This window comes from Saccopteryx bilineata, chromosome 5 (assembly GCF_036850765.1).
Source record: "Saccopteryx bilineata isolate mSacBil1 chromosome 5, mSacBil1_pri_phased_curated, whole genome shotgun sequence".
Lineage (NCBI taxonomy): Eukaryota > Metazoa > Chordata > Mammalia > Chiroptera > Emballonuridae > Saccopteryx > Saccopteryx bilineata.
In genome coordinates, this window is record NC_089494.1 from 72,420,876 (window position 1) to 72,443,626 (window position 22,751).

A 22,751-nucleotide genomic window follows, 5' to 3' on the forward strand; every position below is an offset into this window, starting at 1 on the left:
GTTAATACAAAATGTATTTCTCTGAACATTAGTTTTGAAAGTATAAAGTGCCCCAAGAAATCAAGTTTCTTAAAAATTTTTATGCATTTTCATTAGTATTTTCTTTTTAAAGCATCTATTAAATTTTTCTTAACTATCCAGATTATGTCTTAAATGCATATTTAACCTATCAAGAATTTTCTTCTCTTCATAGGCTGTGTTGTTCATCCTCAAGGCAAATATTTTAATTTGGGCAGCATGATGTGTTGGAGGAAAAGAATAGCTCCCATATTCTTAATACAGACTTTTTATTAAGCTTATATAATGATTTACATAGCAATGAAGAGAGATTCAGAATTGGTAAAAAGTGTATTGTGATATTTTATGTCCTTCTCCATTCTGGTTAAGGTCTGCTTTGGTATAGAAATTAGTTATTACTAATTCAGAGTTGAAGAAAGTTTTATCAATCTGGTTATTTCAAAACTGAGTTGAAATTTTCTATCTTGAATAATTATACATACATAATATAGTTTATATATTTGTGTGAATATATATACATATATGTATATATACATATATATATTTGTGTACCTACTTACATTTTAATCCATCCATCCATCCATTCATCCATCATCCATCTATCCATCCATCCATGCATCCATCCATCCATCCATCCATCCATTGACATACTCACTGAATCATTCTTTACAGAAAGAACACTAGAAGACCATGAGCTGGTGGTTGAAGTGCTATCGAACTGGGGAATGGAAGAAGAAAATAAGCTATACTTTAGGAAAAATTATGCCAAATATGAATTCTTTAAAAATCCAATGGTAAGTGAAATCTCCATTAATAGTTATGGAAAATAATTTAAAAAATTTTTTTAGTTTATATGAAGAAATAAATATAATGCACCATTTGGTAACTTGTAGTTAAGAATTTTGATCTTTTATAATTATAGTCACATTTCTTCTAGTCAACATCATCACAGAAGTATGAATACATAGTTTTCAAGAACCCGTTGATTCTTCTTGCTTTTTAAGAAAAAAATTTATGCATTTTGTTTAGGGAGCAAATTATTAGATATCTTCAAGCAGGTTCCAAAATATAGTTTAACACTTTTTAGAGAATTTAGGAAATTTAAGTGGAACATTTCTAAAGTAAAAACAAATTGATGATTGTTGGGTGTGTTGTAAATTAATCCAGAAATTTAAGATTGACATGAATCTTGTTGTTGCAAGTTATTTTGATTTCAGTGAAGTAATCACTGAGCAAGTGAGAAATTAAGTAAAGACCAGTGTATTATCTAATAAATACTACTTTCATTGTATTTCTCTTAAAAAGATATGTCACTTTCTAATTAAGACTAAGAATCTGGAGAAGTCAGAATAGCCTCTGGGATCATTATTTTAAATTGTTTTTGTCTTTGCAACTGTAACATTTTTATACTAAATTTTGAATAATTGAATTGAAATGATCTCTTATGCAAAATATATAATACTTAACATCCTACAATGCACAGGAGAACTTCTCCCCTACCCCTACAAAAGAGTATTATTAGACCAAATTACCAAAACTACTTACTGTTAAATATTTATGCAAACTTGTCTGATCATAAAAAGTAACTGGGGGAGGGGGAGTGTGCTTGCTAAAAGCACAGGATCCAGGACCTACCTGTAACTTCTGAGTCAGGCTCTTCAGGAATGAGGCCTAGAAATTCCTGTCAAGCAGCTGCTCTGGGTGAATTTTATAATGAAACAAGTTTGGAAAACCAGTGAGTAGAAAGGTCTGACTTTTTGCTCCCCGGCCCTTGTTTAAATCCTGGCTTCTCTTCGCTGTGGGCTGTTACCTTGAGCGTTCCCTTTACTTCTATGAGCTTTGACTTTCTAAAATGGAGTTGCTGGTCCTTTAGCATCTGCCAGGATGGTTGCAGGACTCAGGGATGAGATCAGGAGCAAGCTCACTGTCAGCCTGCGGGCAGTGTCTTGTGTAATGTGAGGTACGTGAATCTTGTCATGGGCATCATCTGAGGCTGTTTGCTACTCTGGGCCCTACTCTAACCCTTTCATAAAGATACCTGAAGGTAGAGTTCTTTTAAAAGCACTTTGAATGAACTATCAACACACTGACTTAAAGAACTCTTGCTTTAGATTACAATGATAATAACTGAATCTCTTCTAGCATAGGTTTTGGGATAATGTAACCTGTCTTTTTTTGTCAGTATTTTTTTCCAGAGCATATGGTGTCTTTTGCAACTGAAACCAATGGTGAAATATCCCCCACACAGATTTTGCAGGTAATATATATTTTCATTAAAATATATAAGTAAAAATAAGAGAAACTTTAAGGTCTATATTTATAAATGTCCAAAATTTGAAATGTTAGGCCTTGGATAATTATTTTTTGATGGAGGTAAGACTGGAAAGAAAAGAGTAGGAAGGAAAAGAAAAGAACAAAATCTGGATTAAAAAGTCCCTTAATTCAATAGGACCCCCAAACAATATTGTTCTTTCCAGTTTTGGTCAATTGTCAAAGGATTGTAAACATTTAAAAAATGAGTAACATGAAATAAAACATCACAGGGTTTTGCTCTGTGATGTGTTTAAAGATTATACAGTGGTCCCCTGTCTATCGCGGGGGTCACAGGGGTTAGGTTCCAAAACACCCCACGATATGTGAAAATCTGCAAAGTAGTGATCTTATATTTATTTTATTATTTATATTCGTATTAGTCTTTTGAAAAATTAAAATTGACATTAAATAGCAGACATTTTTTTTTTTTTTTTTTTATAATTTTATTTTTTTAATGGGGTGACATCAATAAATCAGGATACATATATTCAAAGATAACAAGTCCAGGTTATCTTGTCGTTCAATTATGTTGCATACCCACCACCCAAAGTCAGATTGTCCTCTGTCACCTTCTATCTTGTTTTCTTTGTGCCCCTCCCACCCCCTATCCCTCTCCCATTACCCCTCCCCCCCGTAACCACCACACTCTTATCAATGTCTCTTAGTTTCACTATTATGTCCCACCTACGTATGGAATAATACAGTTCCTGTTTTTTTCTGATTTACTTATTTCGCTTCGTATCATGTTATCAAGATCCCACCATTTTGCTGTAAATGTTCCGATGTCATCATTTCTTATGGCTGAGTAGTATTCCATAGTGTATATGTGTCACATCTTCTTTATCCAGTCATCTATTGATGGGCTTTTTGGTTGTTTCCATGTCCTGGCCACTGTGAACAAAAATAGCAGACATTTTACTAATAGGTGTTTAGTATTAGGTTTTATAATAAATGCCCTCTATTCTATATGCAATAACATATTTAGCAATTAAATGAAACGAGAAAAAAGATATAAAAAATCTACTGTATATACTTACATTTGTAATACATATGACAGAAACACTCGAGTATAATTGTGAAAGATCTTAGCTGAATTATGAATACTAAGTATTTTCTTAAAAATCTCCTTGGATTTGTACTTATTTGGCTCACTCATTCCAAACCGGCATTAACTTTAGGTGATCATTCTCTGATTTTCATTACAGTGGAAGAATAATTTGTTATTTTATTTTTGATATATTAGTAGATTTTATACCAGAAGATCTAGAGTCATTACCACGTTTATGTTGAGCTATATCTTTATAATGGTTGCTGTTTGATTGAAGCCTTGGGCTTAATCACTCAATTTTCTCTGATCTTAAATGGAGAAAACTTTTTTTTTTTTGGTATTTTTCTGAAGTTAGAAGCAGGGAGGCAGAGAGACAGACTCCCTCATGTGCTCGACCAGGATGCACCCGGCAAGCCACTAGGGGCGATGTTCTGCCCATCTGGAGTGTTGCTCTGTTGCAGCCGGAGCCATTCTAGTGCCTGAGGTGGAGATTGAGGAGCCATCCTCAGTGCCCGGGCCAACTTTGCTCCAATGGAGCCTTGGCTGCAGGAGGGGAAGAGAGAGATAGAAAGGAGAAGGGGAAGGGTGGAGAAGCAGATGGGCACTTCTCCTGTGTGCCGTGACTGGGAATCGAACCCAAGACATCCACATGCTGGTCCGACGCTCTGCTACTGAGGTAGCTGGCCAGGGCTTAAATGAAGAAAACTTTAATATTTTCAATATAGATACTACTTTAAATATATTGATATTTAACATACTGATACATATAATGGGTGCGACAAATTTGTTCTCTGTGAGCTCTTTAATAGGTCATATTTTATTTTTGCACTTCAAACTATTTTAAAAATATGACTACTCTCAAGAAATTTTTCTCAAAGTTACTTATATACTCCTGGGTTTTCACAGACACTCCATCAAAATATTAGGGTGACTGGCAGCACAGTCGCAGCCCCAGCACCCCAACTTCCAAACCTTCTTAGCGCCTCACCACTGGGACGTGACAAGGTGGTGGATGAGAGGTTTTTTTCCGCCTCCTTTCCCAAGTTTTCCTATAATATAGTTATATTACTTTAATGTTAAATTATAAAAACAAGAAAAATCATAGCCTTGGAATCATATATTGCTGCATGTGGTCCTGACCTCTTCTGTCCACTGAGGCAATGTTTCCAGTTTTTAAAACGTTTCTCCTTTTTCTAGTGTGACCTCTATGACTCCCTTTTTAAAATTTAATTGGTTTGCTTTAATAACTTGGAAAGCACTCGAACTAAAAAATGACTTGCCTGTTTTGCATGTCAATTAATTAATATCTGTGGCTCATTAAATTAAAATTGTTTTTAGTAATTTACTTAAGAAACATATCTACTAGCAGTTTTTTCATCAGTAGTCTTTTAAAATGTGACATTGTTTTAGCTAATTATTTCTTTCAGTTTTAACTTTTTGCGTTTGTTTATTCATAGGCATTTTTATCTTTTTTTAATGAGATGCTAATGTATCCAATGTTTTATTAAAGGTGCTTATCACAACCACGTAACACAGTTAGAGCTATTCCTTTTCATTCTCCTTTTCCAGACCAACACATGTGTCAGTTAATTATTGCTGTGTAACAAGCTATTCCAAACCTTAATGGCTTAAGTAGCCAGTCACATTTTGCCAACAATTGGATGGGCCAGGAATTTGAAAGGATTTAGCTGGGTGGGACATTTCTGAAGCACATTGATTCACAGGGGGTTGAAGGTCTGCTTGTAAGTTGGCTTTTCACTACATGTGCCTGGTGCTCTTTGGCCTCTCTGGGTCTCTCCACATGGTGTCTCATCCTCCAGGGCGTCTCACCACATAGCTGTCTCAGAATAGTCGCATTCCTTTTGTGACAGCTGCCTTTCAAGAATTAAGTAGTGGCTAGTTAGGGACTTCATTTAAAACAAACTGTTACTTTTGCCAACTCCATTGGCCAAAACAGTAACAAGCCTTGCTGAGATTCAAGGGGATGAAGAAGCAGACTCCACCTCCTTATACTCAGTGTCTAGATCCCTTTGCCGGGGAACACGTGGAATGGGAGATGTTGTAGCTCTCTTTGGAAAAACCTAGCATAGCTACTCACAATTGAGAACCCTTGAGACAAAGAAGAAATTATTTGCTTTACCCTCATTAAGGAAGTAAACTTGGCTGAACTTCCTTAATAATTGAATAATTGAAGTCAGGATTGTGGTCCTTCATCATAATGGAGTTGAAATTGATTAATTCTCAGGGAAAGTCATAGAAAAAGATGAAAATTATGAGGACTTAACTCTAAAGATGAAGCTCAACTTTTGAAATGGACATTCAAATAACTTAAAATTTTGGTATTTGGCTAAGTACTGATAACTTAGAATGTATATTTTGTGAACATATTTTCATTTGGATCTTGAAAGACTGATTTTCTGTTGTGTATATAGTTATTTCTATAATGGTATATAAATGGTATTGATACTGTTAGATTTTACATGTACATATTTGAAATCTTAACATGATTAGTGTAAGGCTACAATATCATTGATTCCAAAACAGTGTGGGAATTTCTAATTATTTTCCAGATATTTCTGAGTTCAAGCACATATCCTGAAATCCATGGCTTCTTACATGCAAAAGAACAGGGAAAGAAGTCCTGGAAAAAGATTTACTTCTTTCTAAGAAGATCTGGTTTATATTTTTCTACTAAAGGGACATCAAAGGTAATTGGAAATATCAATGATGTGTTATACATTATATATGTCAGAAGTTAAAATGGATTTCACTTTATTTTCTTTATTTCTTGAACTATACAGCTTTATTTCTCACTGTTTTAAACATAACGTCTTTTGATGGAATCTAGATACCCTTATTTCCATGTCCTCTGCTCATTCCTTCCCTGTCCTGAACCCACTCCCTTTCTCCTTACCTCGGGGTACAGATTTTGAGGCCCAGTATAGTTCACATCTTTTCTTTTTACCCCAGGTCGTAAGACCGATCTTGCTTACTCCAGACTTCTGTTGATATTGATGCAGTTAGTAATAGTCAACTGAATTCTTTGTGTCTGTTAGTTTTCTCTTTTAGTTAGATTATAAATTCCTAGAGGAAGTTATGTTATGATCAGGGGTAGATGGATTTGTTTGTGTGCTTGTATATGTATACCTATGTATACAGTTACATAGACACACTTGCAGGTGTTCATACCCACATACATGTAATTCCCAGTGCCCAGCACTATGCATCTGTGTTTCTATGGAGTCTAGTTGATGTGGACTATGCCATATGGTCTGTGTTTTATAAGTGTTGACATTTTATGCAATGCAGTGATACCTTTCAAGTAAAACTACTGTTGAGAGTTTTTGTGAGAGGTTATTTTATTTTTATTGTCATGTATCTGTTGTCAGTGACAACACTGTTGGTTCTTTATGAGTAATCAGTCGTTTTTCTCTGGCTGTGTTCCAATATTATTGCAATCATTGGTGCTCAGTAATTTTCCTGCCATTTTTCTAGGTGCATTCAAATATATTCTGGTAAAACTTGCTTGATTTTCAACATAGGCATTTAGTCTTCAAATTCCTGTTTCCTTTTATGCTGGAAGCGTTCATCTGTTATTTACTTCTCATTCTCATGATTTGATCCTTTACATTTTCACCAGGGTTGGCCGTCTTGGCTGTCATGGCTCCCAGTGCCCTTCTGCTTGTGGCAACCTAACTTCAGTCCCTGCCTCTGTCTTCCTGTGGCCTTCTACTCTTTCTGTGTGTCTCTGATAAGGACACTTGTCATTGGATTTAAGTCCCAATTGCATTATCTCATCTGGAGGCCCGTACTTAATTACATCAGCAAAAACTATTTTTTCAAATTATGTTAAAGTCATAGTTTCTCAGAGTTTAGGACATGGACATATTTTTGGGGGGAGGAGCTACTATTCAATTCACTATAGGAAGTCAATGAATTTTTTTTTTTTTTTGCAAGAGAGTGAAATGGTCAAATTATAAGATTAGTGTTGGTCAAATAAGTTTGTAAAATATGATTTTTTTTTCTTTTTCTGTATTTTTCTGAAGCTGGGAATGGGGAGAGACAGCCAGACAGACCCCCGCATGCGCCCTACCAGGATCCACCCGGCACGCCCACCAGGGGCGATGCTCTGCCCCTCTGGGGCGTTGCTCTGCCGCGACCAGAGCCACTCTAGTGCCTGGGGCAGAGGCCAAGGAGCCATCCCCAGCGCCCGGGCCATCTCTGCTCCAATGGAGCCCTGGCTGCAGGAGGGGAAGAGAGAGACAGAGAGGAAGGAGAGGGGGGTGGAGAAGCAAATGGGCACTTCTCCTGTGTGCCCCGGCCAGGAATCGAACCTGGGTCCCCCGCACGCCAGGCCAATGCTCTACCACTGAGCCAACCGGCCAGGGCCTAAAATATTTTTATGTTTGCTCACTTATAGTTTGCATCGGGGGCTGGAAAGCGCCAGGTATATGTGGTCTGTGAAATTGCGAATTACCTTCCTGCTTGGGAAGGACCGTTATTTTGCTAATGTTTGCTGGAGTCCAGGTTTTTGTGCCAGAAAGTTTTGAAAAGGAGAGCAGAAGGAGAAGAGTCAGAGAGAAGCCATGTTGGCAGAGGGAGAGAGAGAGAATGCATAGTGCTGAAGGGGAGGCTGTGTTTGCAGAGGGAGAGAGAGAGAATGCAGAGTGCTAAAGGGGAAGCCATGTTTGCAGAGGGAGATGAGAGAATGCAGAATGCTGAAGGGGAAGCCATGTTTGCAGAGGGAGATGAGAGAATGCAGAGTGCTAAAGGGGAAGCCATGTTTTCAGAGGGAGATGAGAGAATGCAGAGTGCTGAAGGGGAAGCCATGTTTGCAGAGGGAGAGAGAGAGAATGCAGAGTGCTAAAGGGGAAGCCATGTTGGCCGAGAGGAGAAGGTATGCAGATGGGGAACCAGAGCTGAGGGGTTTTGGGGAGCACTGTTGAGACTGGTGGGGCCTTTGATTCTAGGAGGAACCAAAGAAGATTCTCCTGGTTGTGGAACCAGAGAATGTGTCAGGGCTTTGTGAGCCCTGTGTTTGCTCATCAGCCAGTGTGAGACTTTAATAAAGGAATGGCCCACTATTTTTTTTTTCTTATGGGAGAGACAGAGAGAGTAAGAGAGAGGGATGGATAGGGACAGACAGACAGGAAGGGAGAGAGATGAGAAACATCAGTTCTTCGTTGCGGTTCCTTAGTTGTTCATTGATTGATTTCTCATATGTGCCTTGACTGGGGGGCTACAGCAGACCGAGTGACCCCTTGCTTGAGCCAGCGACCTTGGGCTCAAGCTGGTGAGTCTTGCTCAAACCAGATGAGCTCTCACTCAAACTGGTGACCTCAAGGTCTCAAACCTGGGTCCTACACATCCCAGTCTGACGCTCTGTCCACTGCGCCACCTCCTGGTCAGGCTAGCCCACCATTTTTTAGTTCCATTGTTTCTCTACCGTCTTTCTGAATTCAATGAGAACCTGAATGTGCATGGGCACAATGGCTGTGGCCCCTGGCCATACAATTAGTAAGGCCATACTGAGTTCAAGAAAGTAAAATAGAGATAGAAAAAGAGTGAGGAGGGAGGGAAGGGAGGACAGATAGAGATAGAGATGGGAGGTGGAGAGGTAAGCAGCACAAATAGTAATTAGATGATAATTTCAGTGATTCAGGATAGAGGTGTAGGGTTCTAACCTAGTCTGAGCAGTGGAGGGAGAAGAAAGGGATAGATGGCAGATTACATTTAATGTGGCCGGGTTTTGTTGACCGACTGATATGAAAGAAGCAGCAGCATTTAAAAATGTTCTTAGAGAAAGAAATAAAGAAATAAAAAAATGGGCCCTGGCTAGGTAGTTCAGTTGGTTAGAGAGTCATCCTGATATGCCAAGATTGTGAGTTCAATCCTAGTTCAGGGCTTATACAAGAATCCACCAATGAATGCCTAAATTAGTGGAACAACAAATCCATGGTTCTCTCCCTCTCTCCTCCCCCTTCACTTTCTCTCTTCCTTCCTCTATAAAATCAATTTTAAAAGAATAGAAAAAAAGAGATAGAAATGATTTAATAGAACAAACAGAAAAAAGGTTTGCTAGAAGGCATTACCTTAGAAGTAAGATAGTAATGACCATAATTCTAGTTATATTATATAATATATATTGAAAATGAAGCATCCCAGAACACAATTAATAATGAAGACCAATCACAGGACCTGACAGGAGCTGCAAGGGGTGATACTTGACTCTTTTCCATATTTTCCTCAACTGTTCATACAGTTCCTCCTTTCCCTCATATACAGGTTTCTTTATTACTATTCTTGAATGAGCATGTGTGTGAGTGTCTGTGTGTGTGTTTCCTTGAGGTGTAAGTAGTGGAATGCTTCATGGAATGGGGCTTTGCTAATTCAGAACCTAAACCCTTACAGGAATATTTTATTTTGAACTTTATATATTGTTAGACTTTTTGTATTTTATCATGCAGATGCATTTAATTGATTTTTTTTGTGACCATTTAAATTAGTTTTCAAATTTTTCTATCATAAATAATGTTAGGATGAATAATTAGCCAGTTTTATAATTAAGGTATTAGACTTTCTCTTGATCACTTTATGAGCTTGCTATTTCCTCACTGTTCCTAATGTATGAAATTACACATGAAGGTGTTTTTTGAGCAAGTGTGTAATGGATCATCTTTTTGCTTTATAAATCACAGAAAAGTAGCTTTTAAAACTAGAAATCATACTTCTTTTACTTTTTCTTTTTCAGTGATTCTTCAGTGAAGATATGATAATGCCTCTTTAGCTCTTAAATTCTTATTTTACAACAGATTTCTCATTAAAATCAATTGCCTATTCTGTCTTACTTCCCCATATACCTCCTTTTTCTCCCCACCCATTATACAACACAGCTCTTCTTCCTTCTCCTGGATCCATGCATTTATCCTTGCAATGGTATTTCCCGGGCTAGGCAAAAGGCTAAGCATCAAATCCCTATTTGCAGTCTAGAGTTTAGCTCTTATCAACATAGCATCTAACCATGCTGTGCATCAGTACATAATATTCTCTTTAGCCTGCACATAATGAGCTCATGTTCCATAGTCTATACATGAAAATGATTTAAGTTCCCCTCAAAAAAGAAATTTGAGGTATTAGATAAACTCAAGAATTATGATTGTTACAAATTATGTAGATTATCTAATGTCTAATACTGACATTTCTGCCAGGGAAGGAGACCATATCCTGTCCTTTTTCTGTAAGAAGGGTCTCAATTTATTTTACTTTCTAAAGATGTAGGCTATGTGGGAATTAGATAACCACTGCTGTAAGCCTTGTAGATGTGACTGTGACATTTACAGAGAAACATCTAATTACACCTCTCCAGCCCCTCCAATGTAAGCGTGTGAATGCTTAGCTTTTGCTAACCATGCTAACTCCGCCTTTGGAGTCTCACATTGTCATAAGGCTTGATATGCCTACAGTAATGGGGAAACAATCCATCAAAAAAGGGAACTCGTCATGCCTCTGTGGCCTTCCTGTGTTTCTCGAACTGCCTTCTTCTCATGTTCGAATGACTCAGTGACATTTCTCGTACAGTATAAGGGGACAAGGATGGTCTTTTTTCATCTTCATAGAAATCAGACTTTTTCTTTTTACTAGAAAATCATTTTCTATTAGGAATTAAACTTTAAAGGCCATGCTAGGAAGAGTATCTACCTTCTCCTTTTTCTCTCTTGTTTCATGGACCTTAGGCTGGGTTTGTTTTCTTTTCTGTGTTATTTTCCCATGGAATTGGGAATGATAGACATTCACTAGATCAAAATGCCTAAGAACAGTGACATACAGAAAACAGTGAGATACGCAGAACTTCTTACTGTACCAATCATTAGGGACAGCACAGCCCGCTGGGAAATGACTGAAATTTCTCTGGATTTGAATTTGAATGGGTTGCTCAAATTGATAAATGTTCTGTTTCTGTCTCTTTTTTTCCTTTTCCTTTCTTTTTAGAACACTCCTCAAATTTCAGGGCATGTGATCACCTGGGAGCTTGGTAAAATGCAGATTTTGATTCAGTGGGTCTGGGATGGGCCCTGAGATTTTGCATTTCCCATAAACTCCCAGGTAATGCTGGTGTGGTCGGGGACCATGCTACTAGCAGCAAGGTTTTAAAGAACAAATGTATTTTGGTCAGTTTTGATTATATATTCAACCTCAGAATTAAACACTTCTCCAAGTTATTAACCTAGCACGGAATAATATGACCCAGTGATTTCCCATGACCAGTTCTAAATCTCATGGATTTCCCAGAGAAGAAATAGCTGTTCGTGATCCCACTTTGCCTGAAAATCAAACACATCCCATTGCCAGTTAATTTCCCTGAGTTCTTCGGCACCGGCTTCCTTCTTTCGGTGAAGGAAGGTAGTCATGGCTCCTTGTCTGATTGCTTGCCGTGGTGTGTGAGGCAGAACAGATGTGAGGGACGGTTGTTTTTGAATGAAGCAGGAACCATTATGTTTCTCTTTTTTCTTGTCTAACTGCTACAGGAGCTTAAACCAACACTCTTCCCTCTAGTGAATTACCGTTATTTGAAAGGCAGACAGGAAAGCATTTTCAAAAGCCATTCTTTCTGTCTTCTCTCCTTCAGAATCCTTGAGACAATGGTTAAAGGGAATAATTTAAGAATTGGAAGGTGTATTTTGTTTGTGTATTGGAGGTTAAATCCTAAACAAGTTGCCACTTTTTGAATTAAATGATATTGCATCAAGTTTCTGTTTATTTAAGGATAACATCTTAGTTTTTCCTCCCTTCTGTTTCTGTGATATTATTTGGGATACTTTTTGCCAAGATATAATTTATATAATACAATAGAAATTCAAAAGAGAGAGTGTAAAATATGTACCCATGTCAACACTCACATTTTTTATTTTTAAAGGAACCACGGCATTTGCAGTTTTTCAGCGAATTTGGCAATAGTGATATTTATGTGTCACTGGCAGGCAAAAAAAAACATGGAGCACCCACTAATTATGGATTCTGCTTTAAGGTACAGGCTTAATATTTTGATAGATGAATAAAGCGAGCCTCAGCCTTTTAGGTAAGCTTGAATTTCTCTCAATTTCTTTTAAAAAGAGACAGCTTTCTCTTACATATATGGGAGAATTTTAGTGGCTTTTATTTCAACAGGTGTTACCTTCAAGATATGCATTAACTATAAACAATGTGCTGTGGCCTTCTAGCCTAACAAAGCGCGAGGGCCCCGAGACCTGAAAATGCTCTGTGCAGAGGAAGAGCAGAGTAGGACGTGCTGGGTGACTGCGATTAGATTGCTTAAGGTAATCTCACTGCCGTTGTGTGTTTCTATTAAATTCTGGGAATACCATCCAAGTTTGAAAATAGCTGTTCAGGCAGTCCCTGGGTTACAAATGGGATAGATTTTGTAGGTTTAAAAATGTTTTAAGTATTTATATGCACACAAAGGTAAAAATAGATACTATGTTAAGACAAACATCTGTCTAAGTTACATTTAATAGGTAAATGTATCTGTTCCAACTTATATGCAGATTCAAGTTAAGAATAAACCTACAGAACTTGTCCCGTTTCTAACCTGGGGACCACCAGTATTTCAAAATGCAAAGATTCACTCTGAGTATGTGAGTAAGAAGAAAAATCACCACTACCCAATGTGTTTGTGGGTTTTTTTTTTAAATTTTTATCTAAAAGATAAACATTTGCAGAGTAGAGTGGAATAACTTAATACATTTATTTTTTGTGTGTGAAGTAAGTAGTCCATTTTTAGGAATGTTCTGGTTTTAATTTGTGTACGAATATGTATTTGTAACTGTTTGAAACTTCTGTACATGACTTAGTGTACATTTTAAAAACATTACCATCAATTCAATATGAAATACATTTTAAAATGTACCCAGTTAGATATGTTTAGTGTAGTTTTGTGTTTCATTTAAGTGTTGTATAAATTACTTTCTATTTTAAGTATAACTCAAATTATTATGTAAAGTTTACTACAACTATATCATTAAAGCATATTTGTGAGTAGGCATTTTGAAAGGATTCAGAATGTTCTAAAGGTACGTAGGGAAAAGAAACAGAACTGATTTCTTCCAGAATGTATAGAAAAATAATTGTTTTTGAAACCTATATGCTAATAACTTTAACACAACTTTAAATTTATAATTATAAAATTATCAACCATTTCCTTTTGAAGAAGGGCAGAAGAGTCAGAATCAGATTAGTTGTCATACTAGATTTGAAAAAGAGTTTCATTTTCTTTCTTTTAATTTTTTAAAATGGAGGTGAAATTCATATAAGATAAAATTAACCAAATTAACTATTTGTTAATGTAAACAATTCAGTGGCATTTTTGTATATCCAAAATTTATAACCACCAACTCTGTCTAGCTCCAAAGCATTTTTTTACCTTAAAAGGAGACTCTAACCATTAAATAGTTACTCTCTATTTAATGGCAACCACCAATCTTTGTTCTGTCTGTGTGAATTTATCTATTTCTTATCAGTGGAATCATATAATAGGTGACCTCCTGTGTCTGGCTTCTTACACTTAGCATAATGTTTTGTGGTTCATTCACATTGTAACATACGTCAGTAGTACTTTATTTCTTTATGTGGCTGGGTAATATTCTACTGCATGTATATGTATGTTAAATAAACAACTTATTCATCTGTTGTGAGTGTGGTAGAGAAAATACCGTGAGGTCTCTGGTGTTCTCTCCCCTTACATCAGAATTCAGGAACCCGGGCTAGGCTGGTCCCACAGGTTTTTCTAACCTTGTTTGCCATGTCCTCTTCTCTTCTAGCTTGGGCTCAAATTTAGACACCCAACACAGAAGCAGGGGTACACCCACTTCCTTAAATCAGCTTTTCAGTGAATCTCACACACCACTGATTTTATTAAGATACTCCATTATTTTTTTGTAGATCTAGAAAAAATAATTATGTCAGTAAAAATATGACATGATGCATCCATATACAGATATATGAAGATATATACATGAAATAAATCAGTTGGGGTATCCTGAAAGCTTTTTTATAGTCTAAGTCTGGCTTTTCCAAATCATTTTTATCTCCGAGTCAAGATATCTGTATTTTCCACAGAATGGCCAGCTCTGTGCCATCAAACCTTTGGGAAATCTGACCCTCTCAGACGAGTGCACTGCCATGGGCTGTGGGTTGTCTTATAGCCACTGCCATTCTTTTAGCAAGGTTTGATGCTGATGATTTTTTTTAACCCACCAATTTTAGGGAATGACAAGTTGGTTGGTTCACAGTGAATATAAGATGCCATAGATTATAGGGGAAATTCAAGGATGTTAAAATTGCAAAAGAAATGTGTACCTAAGAATTTATGAAATATACTAAAAAGCTTTTTTTGATCCTTCCATATGCAGAATGTTTAGTTTCTGGAAGATTGTCCCCTTCTTACTTTTTCCTCTCACCTGACTCTTCTCAAAGCCACTTTGAAGTCTTAAATGTCCAGTTTAAAGTTGCCCAGTTAAAATAGTTTTCTGTAACAGCTGAACACATTACCGCCAAAGTCATAGCTTAAAACAATAAAAATTTATTATCTTCAGAAGTCTGAAATGGGCTTAATAGGCTGAAAACCAAGGTGTCAACAAGATTGCATTCTCTTTTGGAGGGTCTAAGTTTGTATTCTTGCCTTTTCCAGCCCTAGAGGCTGCTCAGATTCCCTGGCTCCTGGCCCGACCCCTATGATTACACTGGATCCACCTGGGTAGTCCGGAATAATCACTTTGTTTCAGGGTCACCTGATTAGCACCTTAATTCCGTATGCAACATTATTCCCCTTTTCCATGTAGCCTAACACAGCCATAGGTTCTGGAGGTTAGAATGTAGGCATCCATGGGGCCGTTATTCTGCTACCACACTGATGTTCCCTGTTTGTTTCAATTATGGTAAAACATTTCCAGATGAGGCAGGAGAGGGAGGTGGGGATCAGTGAGGACCTTTGCCCTGGGGCTGGTGAGGAAACTGAAGGGTTTCAAAGGGGAAGGTGATATGATCTGTTTCACACTTTAAAATATCCAGATACTAGAGTCTGGGCTTGTGGGCTTGGACACATTTGAGACTCTGTCATAGCAGACTGAGTTGTTTTCCCGGCACCTGTTTGGTCTCCATGACTGATACAACTGGGCTCAGCTGGCATTCGCGGTATCTTTAGATTGTCCCCTTTGGTTGCCTATTGTGTTTCCAGAATATCATTGCACAGAAAGCCCTCACTTACTGGCCTAGATAGATTCTTGGAAACTGCAACTTTAGAAATAATGTATAATGAAACCAATGCACTACAGGCTAGTTGATTTAAACAAGAGTTAAATTCCTATGGCATATTTCTGTTCACACAAACATCACCAAACTTCTACATGAAGACCAAAAATCTTCTGATATTAAACCTCAAAATAAATGTGAGCTATACATACATTTGAGAAAGATATATAACAACAAGTGAGATAAGGATTTTCCAATTTACTCAGGGCAGAGGGTGGTAGAGTCCATCCTGGCAGCTCAGGGCACAGGATGGGAGCAACCCTGAACAAGATGCCCTTCCATTGTAGGCACACTCACACGCACCCACACTGCCTCACACTGAGACAATGAGACATGCCAGTTCACCTCCACACATATATTTGGGATGTGGGAGGAAACCAGAGTCCCCAGAAAACCCACAGAGACTTGAGGAGAACATGAGAACTGGCCCTGGCTGGGAATAAATTTTTTTCCTCTTCTCACTGTTATGATAAGATAGCATTATATGAGGACCTGCTATCCTTAGTGAAGAAGGAGCAGGGAAAAGCCAGTCTATGTTATGTTGGCTGGATCAGAAGTGCCCCTCTTGTTTACATTATATTCTATTTATTAAAGCTAGCCTCTCCCAACAATTTGGCTTCTTTTATTTTTATTTCCGTTTCATTTCCATATACACATAAAAACTCTTTATGTAGCATCAGATGAAGATGCTCCTGTTCTCTTTGAAGAAATTCTCATATAGAATCATAGAAAACCTGAGACTTAGAAAAGGGATCTGCTCATATTCAGCATTCCAGTTCCATGTATCCTTCCCATTCCTTCAATTAAAACACTCAGCTAGCTTTACTCTAATGTAGTTTGGTCCCTTATCTGCACCATCCATAGGGGCAAGGATAGGTTAAGGTGACCTATGCCCTACTCCGTGGACAGAGTTAAATGCCTACCAAAGATCTCCAACAGCATAGAAATAACTTTCTAACACCACAGGTACCAGGGACAATACATCTTTGAAGAAAACAGTCTTATTAGTTGGTAGCAGGCTTTTTACTGCAGATAAATAAAAGATGGCCAAACAGCATGTACCTTGTGAAAGTGTTGGTTGGAGGTTATTGTATATTTGCCAAAATGAATGTGACTAAGAATTAAGTTCTTCTGTCTTCTTTTTAAAATTATTATAGGCTGAGAGTCAATTTATAATAACTTTTATTAGGTCTCATTAATGTCAATTAAACCTTAAATTAAAAAATAATTTTTAGAAGTGGGAAATAATTGGATAAAGAAGTCAACACAGAAAATTTTAAATGAGTATAGGTTTATATTCAGGTTGAAAGCAAAATTGTGAATACAGTGACTTTGCTTGCCCCACTCTGATTTTCTGCTTAATTATCAAATATATCTACTTCATTGAAATTGCTTTTAAGGAAATAGTGTTTAGTAGAGAAACAGCTCTGTTGGACTGTTTAAATAGTATTCAGCCTATGGGTAAGATCGGATTCCATGGTGTTGGTGTCCTTTCAATCTTTTTTTTTATATAGGACCTACTTTTAAGTTCATTATGGCTCAGTAAAATGGAAAGAATCGTGAAGTGTAGCCAAAAAGGCCTGGGTGTCCCATTGGTTTTGTTCCTTCCCTCCCTCCCTCCCTCCCTCCCTCCCTCCCTCCCTCCCTCCCTCCCTCCCTCCCTCTCTCCCTCCCTTCTTCTCTCCCTCCCTTCCTTTTATTTAAAAAACAAAGTGACTTAAATCTAAGGCAGGCAGTTATTTTCCATTTTTAGATGAAGGCCCCTGCAAGATAAGTTTGGTTATGGCAGTGGCATTCTTAATGTTTGTCAAGCTAATAGTTCAGGATTGTAGTCTGGGCGCATTTTCCAGTAGTAGCCCGGCAGCCCGAATCTAGCAGTGCTACCTCATGAAAGTAAAGATGCTGCCATTCTCACCTACTGCCGTTTACATTGTATTTTGTTACCCTGTCTGAAATCAGTCTGATACCCCACCAGCCGGATTGCCCCGAATTTAAATTCAGACATAAAACAGTGCCACGAGAGTTACCAGAGGGTGTTTCTTGCGGATGATCCAGTGCCAAAGATCTCTAACATAGAGCCAAGTTCATGAATTTACCAGAGGCAGTGTAGTTCATCAATCAGTTGTTGATGTGTTATGATGAATTTTACTGGTTCTGCTCAGAATGTGTTTGCAGTCTTTGTACCACAAAGCAGAGCACCCTTCCCAAGTGAGCTTTCTTATCACTATGTGATGTATCTCTCCAAACATCTTTAGTGCTACTGGCACTAAAAGTAATGTACAGAACTGCATCTGTTCCAGCCTGACCAGTGGGGGCACAGTGGATAGAGCATCAACCTAGGATGCTGAGGTCCCAGGTTCAAAACCCTGAGGTTTCTGGCTTGAGCACAGGCTCATCTGGCTTGAGTGCAGGAACATTGACATGATTCCAAAGGTCGCTGGCTTGAAACCCAAGGTTGTTGGCTGGAGCCCAAGGTCGCTGGTTTGAGCAAGGCGCCACTGGCTCTGCTTGAGCCCACTAGGTCAAGGCACATGTTAGAAGCAATCAAAGAGCAACACAACTATGAGTTGATGCTTCTCATCTCTCTCCCTTCCTCCTCCTCCTCTCTCTCTCTCTCTATCAAAAAAAAAAAAAAAAAGCGACCTTTCCAGATCTTTATGCTGGTGAGCTAGACTTTTAGAGCAGGTTCAAATAAAAATCACTGTTTTTAAATGTACTATTTTAAGGCAGTGAACATTTATCTTTCACAAACTTTGTTGCTTAACTTACTGGTTTTAAAAAAACGCTTATAGTTATTATTTTTATATTGCTGCTGTATAACGAATGGAAGTGCTGGTGTTCATAAACTGTGTGTGTAGTGAAGCGGTGGGTATGTGTTTTGTGCACTCGTCTGCAGCATGGCGTGCAGCTGTACCAGAACTACCTGCGCCCCCATCAAGGGAGAAGCGGCTGCAGCTCCCGGACGTTCTCACCCATGGTAAGCACCCAAGCTTTGAGACAGTATTTTATTTCCTAGTTATAAGGTATACATTACATTATAGTACATTTGCATTCTTTTCTTTTAATCAAATACAGTAACTCTTTGGCACCATCTTATGATCATGTTGTATCGAATTATTCTTGGATTTTGTATGACTGCAGTCTACGTGCTAAATCACAGCAGTTGAGTATATCAAATCAAATGGATAGCTATCTGTTAAAGAAAAAATTTAATATCTGAAAGAATTACAGGGGTCCTTCTGTTTCATTACAGCATTTGAGGATTTGATCTTAATAAGATACTATATATATATAGAATATTTCCTGTGGGGGTGTAGATGTTTTCTTAATTACTGGTTTTGATTATGAAATTATTTATTTAATTTAATATGAATTCTGGAATTGACCTAGCCTGCTACAAAAGTTTGGAATTTTAAAAGCTGGACTACACATTTGAGCTCATTTGCATTGTAGCTTTCTAACAATAACATTTAAAAAGTTTTGGGTCCTTAAAAAGCAAACTGCTTTTCAGAAAACCCTGCACCGCCAGCTAAAATATAGGCTGTGTGTTAATAGTAATCTGGCACTGCTTCTCAGATACATACTAAATACAACTTGGGTATTTATTTGCACACATACACAGGCATCTTTTTTTCTTTTTCTCTTTAGGATCTAATTTTAATTTTCTGTGCGTTAACACAGGCATTTATTTTTTAACTTAAAGTTTATTTTCTGCTCTATTTTCTTGTGCTGCTTAACGTAGAGTATATTAGGAATTCAGATGTGCCTGCCTGTGTTACAAATCAGCTAACGTGCTACACTTCCACTTAGGTTAAAAATACGCTCCTCAGGCCTGTGACCAAGGAAGGTGCATTTTCTTCCATGTAATGTAGGAGATGAAATGCTTAGTGCCAGGAATGAGGCATGAAATCATGTTGATTATGAAGCCGGATAGGCTAATATGGAGAAGTAGCTCCAATTCTGTAGTGATGTTGCTTTAGCTGTAAGTTATGGAAGAATGACTTCTTTGTATAATATTACTTTTGAGACCTAAAATAAGAAATAGGAGTGTAGTGAATTTTTATAAAAGCAATCATTTTAAAGTATTTTTATAATTTATCAGCTTATCCTTTTCTTTCAAATCTACCTATATAAAAAAATAATGAATTTTATTATCTTAACCCTTTTTGTTAACTCCTTTTACAAAGAACTTGAGTCTCATCACTGTCATTAGTATAGAAATATGATATTTATTGTTCTTGCCTGTTTCCATTGAAAGTGATCCTACTGTTAATCAATATGCGTATGACAGTTTGGTTAGCGTAACTTTCCTTGTTCAATACCACATATAGCAAAAGGTACTCCCTGAGTGAACCTGGTTGCAAATAAGGATTGAGGGAGAAGGGGTTAGGTGCCGTGTGGAGAGGACCTGTCTCTCCTGGATGGCAGTTGTCATGATCAGAGAACGTTTGAAATTTTGACTCCACTCTTCTGAATTTACATGAAGGAAACTAAAAAAGTTGGAAGGGGGGATTTGCATTTATTTGGGTGTCTATACTGAATCCCACTTTTATAGATTATCATGGAAGGGTCAGTGATCTGTGTAATGGATACCAGTGCCCATCGCTGGCCTCTGCTGGTTTTCATGCATGCTCTATTTTCAGTGAGCAACAGAAAAGTTAGTATATTTTACTTATGTTTTTAAAGGAACAATATTATTATCTTATCCTCTTCAGAGATACATTCTGAAAAAGGGAATGAGAAAAACATATTCTCATGCCATAATGAATATCGTAGCTGTATAGAGCACAAAGTAGCCACTCCTGTCAGCCTTTGCAATGAGAATCTTCAGCAGATGTTTCAAATACAGTTGGTCTGTTTGAGGGCAAATGAAGGATTCATTTAAAGGAGCATCTGTCAATATGGCCCAGCTGGAGTGAGGGGATGGGAAAAGACTATGTAAGTTCTTATTCTTCCTCATTTCTGACCCTTAGCTAGACATTCCATACTGCAGTTTCTTTCTTGTACCCCCCAAATCTGTGGAACATATAAGATCCCTATGCACAGCCTGTCAGTCACTGCTTTTACCATAAGCTGTCCATGTGACCCTGATGGAGCCACTGGTGTCCTGCAGTGTACAGTATGGGGGCGGGGTGCAAAATCTCTAGAGTCAGTTTCATCTCTGCTGTCTATGAAGCAGCTGAGAGAACAATGCCTGAGGAAATTCTGTGCCATCTTGCTGATAAGTACACTGCAGCTTTATCTAGATCTTTTCAGTGGGTGGCAGAGTGAGTGGCTACTGGTTGCCACCTAGCCAAACTGCCTGACCAGCATGCCACTAAGAGGGACTGGGTCTGATCTCAGCGTGGGGCCTGGATAATCCAGACTGTACCCAGACTTTTTTTTTTTTTAAGAAAGAGGCATGCCCTTAAAATCATAGATGCTCTTTTTAGAGCTGGCCCTGTTTATCCCACCAGGAGAAAGAGGTAGAAATAGGGACAAATACTTTGAAAAATACACTGATTCGAAATGTTATCAACATTGCTTTTCTATGTGAAAGAAATTGAGCTGAAAATGACCTTTTGAGTTCAAGCCTGTTTTTGCTTCACTTCCATTTCTTTGTCCACCAAAGGTAAACTATTAATTTTTCATCCACCACCTGCCATTCAGTAGAAAATATTTGCTATATTCCTGTGTTTCCCCTCTACTGTAGCTAATGCAGCAAATATAAATACTTATTTGTATTATAGACTCCCGACTTGTGTCAAGTAATTATGGAGCATGGGATCATGTTTTACATTCCAGCCTATCAAATTGTAGGCAAGAATAACAACAACTGGTTACATTTCTTGTTCTTTCCTAACAGCATTTTAATGCTATCAAGACCTCGAGATTACAGAGCCTATCTCAGCATGAGAAGTAGAGGTAGTATAATGATAAAGTTATCATGATTGAGATTAGTGACTCTGTGGTTTGGGCAGGGAGAGGCTTTTCATTAAAGTTGGCAAAGCAAAAGTAAATCCAACTGGTCCATAGTCCAGTGCAGAAGATCATGGGTGAGAAGGGCAAAGTCAAGTGTGACAGCAAATAAAGATTACAGAGACAGCATCTGTCTGGAAAGAGCAGCTGTCAGTTATGAAGGCTCCTGTAACAAATGAATGATTGCACACCAGGTGTCTAGAAATAAAGATGAATCTTAGTAAGATTGTGGACTACTATAGCATGGTTTGAAGAGGAAATAACAAATGCTAATAAAGGCAGTGGGTGATGCAGTGACAAATGAGCCCCCTACCCCCGATTATTTGTATGTGGATAAGGTTTCAAGCACACATGTGACTGTAGTCTGTTAGGCCAAGCCAGGAATGGCTGAATCCATGTGGAGAGATACAAAACAGCCTTAAGCCATGAGTCTCCCCGATGCACATTGACTTCTTATTTACCAATTGGACTTCCATTTAGTTTTATCTATTAACAAGTGGAGAATAACAGTTAATCATTGCCCTACGCTGGTTTTGAATTTCTTTTCATCTGGAGAGTTTTAATTCTTAAATATTGAGCAACATTCTTGGCTCTGGTTGGTGGCTCAGTGGATAGAGTATCAGCCCATATGGACATCCCAGGTTTGATTCCTGGTCAGGGCACATGGGAGAAGTGAGTTTCTTCCCCATCTCTCTTCTCCTTCTCTCCCTCTTTCCCTAATGCAGCCAGTGGCTCGATTAGTTCCAGCATGATCCCGGGTACTGAGGATAGCTCCATCTGAGCAATACAGCCTCAGGTGCTAAAAATAGCTTGGTACTTGAGAACTGGCTCCAGATGAGATTGCAGAATAGATCCTGGTTGGGGCATATGTGGGAGTCTGCCTCACTATCTTCCTTCCTCTCACCTGAAAACAAATATTGAGTGACACTCTTGACTGGAGATTTTGACAACCGCTTTTTTTTTAAAAAAGATGCATGGCTTGGGGCAGCTTGGTTGTGAAGTAGAGCCCTAAACAAACAAAAGTAAAAATAAAGTTCAGGTTTCGAATATTTTATTTTCACATTCTGAAAATATGAATACAAAAAGCAATTGACAAGAAATAATTAGCAAA

At 37.9% G+C, this 22,751-nt stretch overlaps 1 protein-coding gene across 2 annotated transcripts in view; it reads left to right on the forward strand.

Annotated features, from left to right (window-relative positions):
• GRB14 (growth factor receptor bound protein 14) overlaps positions 1-22,751 on the forward strand; it is a 123,128-nt gene that overhangs the window by 95,376 nt on the left and 5,001 nt on the right. For both annotated transcript variants that reach the window (XM_066280826.1, XM_066280827.1), the window contains 6 exons: positions 691-812; positions 2,201-2,275; positions 5,950-6,087; positions 12,294-12,404; positions 12,598-12,693; positions 18,579-18,659. In XM_066280826.1, the coding sequence (XP_066136923.1) occupies positions 691-812; positions 2,201-2,275; positions 5,950-6,087; positions 12,294-12,404; positions 12,598-12,693; positions 18,579-18,659 (623 nt within the window). The remainder of the gene's footprint in view (positions 1-690; positions 813-2,200; positions 2,276-5,949; positions 6,088-12,293; positions 12,405-12,597; positions 12,694-18,578; positions 18,660-22,751) is intronic.